General features: G+C 36.4%; 1 protein-coding gene across 1 annotated transcript; it reads right to left on the bottom strand.

Annotated features, from left to right (window-relative positions):
- Nucleotides 1-1,141: 1,141 nt before the first annotated feature.
- On the bottom strand, nucleotides 1,142-9,130 carry LOC146714776 (uncharacterized). Its single transcript, XM_085451111.1, has 13 exons — nucleotides 9,066-9,130; nucleotides 8,908-8,991; nucleotides 6,883-6,985; nucleotides 6,669-6,790; nucleotides 6,414-6,484; nucleotides 6,118-6,231; nucleotides 5,352-5,447; nucleotides 5,062-5,187; nucleotides 4,836-4,970; nucleotides 4,665-4,702; nucleotides 3,868-3,908; nucleotides 3,684-3,772; nucleotides 1,142-3,185 (listed from the first exon to the last, which is right to left on the bottom strand). Exons 2-13 carry the CDS (start codon nucleotides 8,948-8,950, stop codon nucleotides 2,097-2,099), a joined length of 2,067 nt encoding a protein of 688 aa, XP_085307237.1. The 5' UTR covers nucleotides 8,951-8,991; nucleotides 9,066-9,130; the 3' UTR covers nucleotides 1,142-2,096.
- Nucleotides 9,131-9,378: the final 248 nt, after the last annotated feature.

Here is a 9,378-nt window from a genome sequence, read left to right as displayed (position 1 = left end):
ACATAAATTTCAGCTTACCATTACTTAACTGTAACCACGCTTGCTACCGTGATATTACTTGGCTATTACATGATTATTACTTTGGTAATTGCATAGTATTAACTTAGAAATTATCTCACTCGTTTCCCTCTTGTAACCCTATTATTACCCCTTTATAATCGACCTGTAATCAAAATAAAAATGGTACCTGAATATTTTAAATGCTTAATTTTGCATTGCTGTAAAATAGAACTATATACCACTCAAAAAATGTGACTGGTTGACTTTTAGAATGCGATGTCTTTTATTAGTTTGTGTCCTCACATATTACACATTATAGGATGGATTGGGGTTTTCTTTTTTTCACATTTTAACTAGCTAATACTCAGGTACTTTTTGATGCATCTGTTATTACAGATCCGGATTCATTTTGATGGTAAGAAACGTGAGTGAAAATTCCAGGGTTTTCTTTCTGTGGATGTTCCCAGTCATTCAGGTCTTCTTTCCAAGCTTCTTAGTTTTCCAGGGTTATTGCCTTAATAGTTTTTGAGATATTTATGTTTAAACATCGCAGCAGATTTCAACGTGTGGAAAAAAAAGGCCTGATTGTTGCTCAACAGCCCATCTTTAAAAATATATATATATCTTGAAAAGTTCTTGATATGTGAAGCTAAAATTTCACAGAACTCATTATAAATGTCCAAATTTTAGTCTATAAAAAATTTATGCAAATCAGAGATGGTCAAGCAGAAAATGTTCTTAAAATTTGATGATATTACACACTTGGTATCATCAAACACTTGGTATGTCACACAAATGGTACTTAAAAAGGGGTACCAGAACTCGAGGGGATTCACTTTGTGAAACCTGACTTTAAACACAAAGCCAATCTAAAAATAGAATTGTTTTAATTTAATTCAAAATTTTTGTGTGATTCTAGACTAGCTTTGGCTAATAACTGCGTGTCAACAGAAAATTTTTTTTTTGATCTTTTGAACTTTCTATTTCAGTATATGAATTTAGCCAAATGTAACATTTTTTTTAAAACACCTGTGCTGTCGGCCTTTTAGGAACTGTAAGTTAATTAAAAATGCTACACTGACATCAGTCACCCCTTTTGTGAGGATGTGATAGTACATTTCTGAAGTACAGGACAAATAAGTTGAAATATATTCAAACATTTATTTTTTAAACTACATACTACAGACAAAGTCAAAGTAAAATTTATTTATATTGCACATTTAAAACAACAGCTGTTGACCAAGGTGCTGTACATTTAAGATAATTAAAAGAGATAAAAACATAGGAAGACATAATAAAAATGAAGAAAAAGTAGTATAAAATGAGAAGAATAAGACAAATAAAAGTAGTACAAAACTCATTCTGATTTAATAGCCAAGGAATAAAAGTCGGTTTTCAGACAGATTTTGAAAGTGTCTAACGTTGGGGAGGTTCTGATGAAAAGGGACAGTTTGTTCTACAATTTAGGAGCAGTCACAGCAAAGGCCTGGTCTCCTCTGTGCTCTTATCTGGACCTCGGGACAGTTAGAAGCATTTGATCCGCAGATCTCAGTGATCTTGCTGGAGTGTACCAATTTAAAAGATCAGAAAGGTATGAAGGTCTTTGAACTGTAGGAGGAAGCCGGAGGACCGAGAGAGAACCAACGTAAACAAAAACATGCAAACTCCACACAGAAAGACCCTGGTCTGATGGTGGAATCGAACTCAGAACCTTCTTGCTGTGAGGCAAGATCAAGTGTAGTATCATAAAACATATGTTACATAAAAATTCTGAAAGCTAATCAAGCAAACTTGGGCTTATTGTTACGAGACATTCTTTTTAGGCCACATTTCACACAGGCTACATTAGCTTGTAGATTTGTAAACATGATCATCAACATTACCCTTCAGTTATTTTAATAATTTAATGGACCTTTTACCCCCAAATCATATGTACATCTTTTTCTTTATGCCTGTTGTACTGTTCATTGATCTAGATTTCTTTGGTGTAAGCTGGCCAGTTTTAGAAATACTCACTGTAGAAGCATACTTTTCTCTTTATAACAATGGAACAATTACAGGTTTAAGTATTTTTCTTTAAAGCACTTCTATTGAGTTTAAATTACGTACATTTCAAAGTAATTGCTGGAAAGAATGTTGTCAAACTCTGTGCGGAATTCAGGGTAAGAACAGTAAGTGCACGGTATATGAAGGGTAGCGTCACAAGTATGACCAACAGGCCTTCTTCTGAGCCCAGTTTCAGCATTAAAGGACACAAGAATTTTGTCAACACAAATGACAGAAGACCCAGTGCAGAAACGCAGGATTTTTTCAGCTTTAGTTTCATCAGCAGTTTTGACATAATGCTGAAGATAAGTAAAGATGGTATGTTCTCTTTGAGACAGCACCATGTTTGTTGTTTCAAACAGTTGCAATACTCTTTTGCCTGTGGCCTTCTTTGTCTCATACAGAGACAAAACCCTTTCCTTGTCTGACAGTTTCTGCTGTAGACATACCATAGGTGTGGAGAAGCAATCAACTATGTACTTTGGCTCTTGCAGAATGGCCTTATGAGCCATTCTTTCAATGGCAAGTTGTATGTTGGTCTTAGGGGGTAGGGAGTGGGAGCCCATCCTTGTGAAAAGGTCAAGCAGGTCCTCGTCATCACTTTCACCCATTGTGCCCTGGAGAGCATTTTCAACTGCTGATCTCTCAACAGGAGCGACATAGTTGAGAAACGATGTCATCAGAATGTCTATACTCACTGAGTCAATTCCATGAATGCAGGCTAAAATGAAAGCCTTTGATAGCCTCACTGGAAAGACACCATGGTCTAGAAATCCTTTCACCCAAATTTGACCAACCGCTTGCCATTCAGCCTCACAAAAGTCAGGCCTCAGCCTTGGAACTCGCTCTGTTTCACCTTCACACTGTTCCACAAATTGCTCCCAAAATGCAGTGTAAACCTCCCTTGACACACCAGCATCATCGATACCTCTTTCATTGACAAAGTCCATCTTTAAAGTCACAGTCATAATGCTTTTGTCCTTAAATACAACCAAAAGATCTTCAACAACCTTTATCCTACGAATTAATACAGTTCGAGGGCTTTCTGGACTTCCTGAGTTGCCAGTTGAACTTGATGGAAAACGTTGCTTGCTGGACCTTAAAGGCAGACCTTTTGCGATGGAATTCAGTCCATTGTCCTGAACACAAGACAAAACATACAAATGGCATAAAAAACACAAATTAATTACACAGATAACAAGAGAAGTGAGAACACACAAGGGACACAGCTGACACAAATTAACATGACGCCACAGGGGAAGCACAACTAGATACATCGAACAAGGAAACAAGACCTTTACAATAAAACAGGAAACAGAGAGACATGACTGCCCCGAAGCTGTTTACATAAAGTTGGGCGCATTAAATTGTCCAAAATGTCTTGGAATGCTAAAGCATTAAAAGTTCTTTTCACTATGACTAAGTGGACAATTGAATGTGGACTCTTTAGTAGTAAAGAAATTTCATGGCCTTTTTGCACAGGTAGCATCCTATCATGATACCAAGCTGAAACTGACTGAGGTCCTAAGAGTGAGAAATTATTTTACAAATTATAAACTATCACACAGATGCACAAACTGCAATGTCTTTACAGTATGTAAAAGGATTTCAGAGTTGCCTACAGTGATAAATCTTACCTGTGGAATTTGGGCTGCTCCCTCATGTATGACCTGCATATTTGACATGGCCAGGCTGCGCATCTCCTTGACCACTTCAGCAGCAGCATCTGGGAGACGAATTAGAAATTAGGTATGCAAACATTTCATGTACTCACTACGAAAACCAGTTAAGTATTTTTTTTTAAAAACAGTTTGTCCTTACCTTTACTTTTTCTGTAAAAAAGAAGATATGCACTCTGGGATCTAATGGGAAAAAAAGCATTTAATTCATTTTCAAATAAATCTAAATGTATGGCTTGTGTGTTATACATAACAGCATTTTTGTAAACCCAATTTTTGCACTTTGTTTTATGTGTCTTCATTTTCCCTGTGAAGTGCATTGAGTTTCAATTATCATTGTCGGGGTTTTGCAAACCAGCTAATTTCTACATCTACTCCAATATTTGGATGCTAATTTTGCACCATTTACTCTCTACCAGTCATTTAAGAATCTCAATTACTTATAATTTGCAGAATTTTTACAAATTTTAAAATAAATTTTGTAATTCAATATTATCATTGATAAAGCTACACAGAAAATGGACATTCTGCATAATGGGTATTTCAGTATATTTTAAATATAATTTGATACCACCTTTTACTTTTTACAAAACGCTTGTTTTGCCATTAATTCTCCATTCTCTTTCGCTTATCCTTATCAGACTTGTGGGGGTCTCGAGCCTATCCAATCTACCACAGACAAGAGGCAGGGTACATCCTGTCTATCGCAGTGCTCTTGTTTTGCTACTTTACAAAATTATTTAATATAAAACAATTTTCACAAACGATTCAGGCACCAAAAGAAAGATAGCTGTACATGCCTTCAGTGCTTATTCCCTGCATTGTATACATATTGTATGTATGTATGTATTCATACCAACTTTCAAGTAATATTTGAACTACAATGGAAAAATAAATGGAAAAATATATACAGTCAGGGAAACAAGCACAAAAACATACCTCTCAGTGTTATTCAGCTGGAATGGCTGATAGACAAGCTGATGATGGAAAAAATAATCAAGCATAACATGATGGATCTGTCTTGCCACTGTAAGGCATACAAGTAATTGTGCAACACAGTGATTTAGGAGCATGTTTTAGTATCAACAGTGAAAAAGTTATCAGTCTTACCTCTGTGACTCTGGTATCTTGAAAATGATGCCATCTGTTTCCGTGTTCCTCCTGGATCTTGATTGTTGCGGTGTAATCTCCACCTTTCAGATCCCCAAAATGATCCACAACTGCATACAGTTCATATTTCTGATTCTGATCCCCAAAGAAAAAATGACAGCCATCAGAATGAGCAAAGACAATGAAAATGATATTGATTAAATATTAAAATATACTATACATGTACCTCTGGTATCTGCAGGGTTTCAGGAACATCCACATAAGAGTTGATGTATGATATGTAATTATAGTTGAACTCAAACCTCTTCAGCAGCAGACACAAAACATCTGGATGATCCTTTATTACAGCTGTCTGAATGAAAAACATTCAATTCAATTATATTTTATATTCATAAAGCACCAAATCACAACAACAGTTGCCTCAGGGAGCTTGTCTGTTCCCAATACATGTTAATATGTTTGAGTAATTGTATTCAATGAATCATAAAACAATCAAAAACTTTTCTTTAAACTCACCATAGTAGCATCAACTTTGTCACCACACTGCTCACAGTAAATCTGATTTTCTCCGCAGAAATCTGAAGTTTTAAAGAACTCTTCAATGCCCTTCACCTGAAAAATGTTATTTAAAATCAGCTCTGACAAAGATGTGCTGACCAGTGAAATGAGGTGAAGAATTTTTCTTGAAGAAGAAGGTTTTTAACATGACACATTAACTTTATTAGGTCAGACTCAAAGGTTAAGATGTATTGTTTAAGAGAAAAGTGAAAAGAAAAAATCTAACCAGTACACATATAGGCAAAACTAGATAAATTGTGTATTTTTAAATTAAATAAAGCAGTCCTAAATCAATCATTTAGACACCCCAAAAGTTATTATAGGTTTTAGGTTTTATAATGAAGTCTGTACTTAGGCCATGGTACTTAACATGGTTCAACAACTATTTCATTTTTATAGCACTGTAGCTACAGGAATTATCATGTCAGTACTCCTCCACAAAGAAATCGTTTGATTTATGCAATAATGATGTGTAAATGATGTATACTAAAATAGTAACAAAGTGATAAAGTGTAACACAATTTACGCAGTGAAAAAAATGAGTGTTGTGCTTTTTATAGAAAGTGGATAAAATGAAAGTAAAACAGTTATTATTTACTGAAAATCGGAAAATATTATATATCTGTAATTGACAAAAGCATGTAAGGTCAAAACAATTTCTCACAGCTGTCATGTCCTGACAGACAGAACATGCTGACAAGTTTGCATCTTGTCAGATCCTTACCACACTGCAGGAATCCACCAGTGAAAGCTGAAGATACCAAAATGGTGCATCTCTGTCAGTCTGTATATGACTTTTAGAGCAGGTGGTCTTGTTTACTAACTGACCGTGGAAGATCTGAAAATACAGATGCACAAAAATCTGTTCATTTTCTTTCAGTTATAATTAGAAAGCATTTGTTCACAACAAAAGTTGTTCAAAGCATTTTATACTCTAAGGCAAAGACTCCACAATTAAAAAGGGATATTTTGATTCAGTGTATAGATATAGATATCCTTTGGCATCGATGAAGACCTTACCTTTGATGCATCAGGACTGGTCATTCTTAAAACCCTCTCAAAGTACTCTGCAGCATTACGCTGTTCATTCACTGTGACAAATGCATATTATTATTATTTTTTAAAAGAAGTCATTTTGTAATTTTACCCTACAATTTTCCATTTTTATAATATTTTAATAATTATTTTAAATTATGTATGTATTATTTTAAATTATTTTAAAGTTATACAGTGCTCAGGAGTTTACAGTGTTAAAAAGGTTTTGTTGTTCTGTACCGTTGTCGATGCCCAGCTTGTTTGTTATTTTATATGTGTATGCTGTATAGTTCTGCAAGTCATCAAATAAGACTTTCAAATCATGATCAAGGAATTCAGAGTGGGGATTTTCTCCAGAGTACCTACACAGGAAGTAAACATGAGTGATTAACAAATGCACCGTAAACGTCATATATGATAAATACAGAATCATGCTTAAAGCTGGACAACAAACTTTTTCACAGCCTCTCTGAAGTCTTTGGTCATGAACAGCACCTGCAGCACACTGTTCAAGTAACATGTGGATCCTTGGTTTATCAGCCCATGGTACGTATTAGCTGATGGGAAGAGAGAATTCATACAAAGAAGATATATATTTAAAACATGAGCCTGGATCATAAAATACCCAAAGAGAAATAAACCAAAAACAGTTATTTTATAATTTCTACATTAGGAGTTTAACTGGGTATTTTTTTCAATGTTGATATTACTCTAAAACATCTCATTTGCCAATTCCAGTCAAATTCAGTCATTTGATTTGGTTGGCTGATTGGGAAAAGCACATACCAATTTATATAATGTCCCAAAATTTACAGTGCGAGGAAAAAGAGAGCTAATAAGTCCAAAGACTACCTGTAAACCTCCAAATTATATTACATTGAACCAAAGATCGGGGGCATCTAAGCTTGGAGCATTGCCAGGAGTATAGTGGCCTCAGTAACTGGTAAACTACAACAGTTTGGAACAAGCAAAACTCTCTTTAGACTCCAGTGTCTGTCCACAGGGGCGGTCCTAGCCTGTTTGGTGCCATGGGTGAACATTCCCTCTGGCATGCTGGGGTAGCAGGTTGAGGGTCACAGACACTAACAGACAAAATAAACGGATCCACAAGACCAGTAATGTTGTGGGGATGGAGCTGGACTCAGTTAGGGTGTCTGAGAGCCGGATGTTGTCCAGGATAAGGACAATGTTGGATAATACCTCCCACCCACTCATGCTGGCTAGTCACAATCCTGGGTTGTGCGAAATCCCAGAAATACACCCTCGACAAAGCGAATCTGTGAACTAAGGTGTAGGTCTATTAGGTCATGTTGTGGTGATGGTTGAGTTGGGGGACTTATGTTCATACTGAAGTGCAAAATTAAAACCAATGGAAGATGAACAAGAAAAGTTCAAAGTCATCAGGTGTTCAGTTTAGAAAAAACAGAAAAAAAGAGGAGAAGAAACAAGCAAAAGATACGGGTAAGCAGATGTGGCAGGTCATCCTGAAACAATCAGAATCAGAATACTTAAATATTAATCCCTAAGGAAATAACGTGGATTACAGTTGCTCCAAGAAGAAATGGTAAAAATAGTAACAGACTAAACTGTAAATTATGAATTTTAAATTGTTATTGATCCCTTTACCCCTGGTCCTAAAGTGTATATTTATTTTCTTAATCTTCTTATAAATATTGTTTGTTTACTTGCACTGCTGTAACTGGAGCCTCGTCGTCTCGTCTCTCTATATACTGGACTGTATGTAGCGGAGATGACAATAAAGTTTACTTTGACTTCAGCAGCGAGCAGGCGCACCGAGGGCTCTCGCGCTCACTTTTCGCGTTTAGAATTTCGAAAAAACGAAAAAAGTCTGTATCATAATGTCTGGTGTTTTCGTGTTTGTTGGTTTGTTTTTATTTTATTTTGCGAGTTGGTTATTAGATGCTGCTCCAGCCAGACAGAGAATCCCCCGCAGCCCACCCTCTCCTCCCTGTGCCGCAAGCAGCAGGCGCAAACGAGGGCGCCCTTACTCCCAGCAAATGGGCGATAGAAAACCGATCGGTGCCTATGCCATCCCCAAAATGCGCTGGCTGATGTTGGGGCAGCATGAGTACGAGCAACTGTTTTGTTTTTGTTTTTTTGCCGATGCTCGTGAAGCCGCCCCCCACCAAGATGCCGCCCTGGGCAACCGCCCATATCACCCCTATCAAAAACAGCTACTCTGCCCAAACTAAATAATCAACCTATAGTGCAGGAAATTGGCTAGAAAAAGAATCTGAACATAACCTCAGATCCCGAGAGAGATTTGTAATTCAGCAATTTTCTATCTATTAAACATTTATGATGATAAGGATGTTGATGAAAGCTAAATGAAAAAAGGCAAAAAGGAAACATCGAAATTCGTGTACGCTGGATAAATATCCATCTCCAACAATACGCCTGAGGATGAAAACAAAAAACAAACAAACAAAAGAGCTTTAAATATTTTCTGAAATCTTACCCAGAGATGTATTGGTGCACTGTCCGTTCATTTTCTGTGCCATCCTGCAACCACTTTACTTCTGCACCGCTGAATAAACTGCTCCTTAAAAAGAAATAAGCCGCATATTTTACCGGTTACGCTAAGCAACCACTAAACAACAACACATAGAATCCTACCTTCCGTTTAATTCAAGGCATTCCTTCCGAACTACTTAGTTTATTCCCGACACAATCTGCGATCTACAGATCCAATGAATTTAAAAGCCCCGGATTACTTTCTCTTTCTCTTCGGGTCTGCAATGTTGCTTACGTGTTTGAAATCTCGAAATTATCGAATTACTATTTTTTTTCAGAAACTTATTAAAAATGTGAATGCAGAACACCTAATATCTCCTTCACAAACACATGTGGATTAACCCAGAGCCTAACATGCACTCCTTCGGCAAATTAGGTTTGGGAATATATTTTTCAGTTGGGATGTATTGGAAAT

The sequence above is a fragment of the Copadichromis virginalis genome, linkage group LG3 (genome assembly GCF_057382275.1).
Source record: "Copadichromis virginalis isolate Kocher_CV1m ecotype Utaka linkage group LG3, C_Virginalis_male_GT1.1, whole genome shotgun sequence".
NCBI lineage: Eukaryota > Metazoa > Chordata > Actinopteri > Cichliformes > Cichlidae > Copadichromis > Copadichromis virginalis.
The sequence above is the reverse complement of the archived record's forward strand: the minus strand, read 5'-3'. Positions and strand labels throughout refer to the sequence as shown.

What these genes read in the sequence shown, in the direction of transcription:
- LOC146714776 (XM_085451111.1), bottom strand. Translation starts at nt 8,950, where the DNA reads ATGGCACAGAAAATGAACGGACAGTGCACCAATACATCTCTGG. An exon ending in TTCAGAGAGGCTGTGAAAAA is followed by an intron (nt 6,791 to 6,882) that starts GTTTGTTGTCCA and finishes CTTCCTGTGTAG; the next exon opens with GTACTCTGGAGAAAATCCCC. An exon ending in CCAGTCCTGATGCATCAAAG is followed by an intron (nt 6,232 to 6,413) that starts GTAAGGTCTTCA and finishes CTGTATTTTCAG; the next exon opens with ATCTTCCACGGTCAGTTAGT.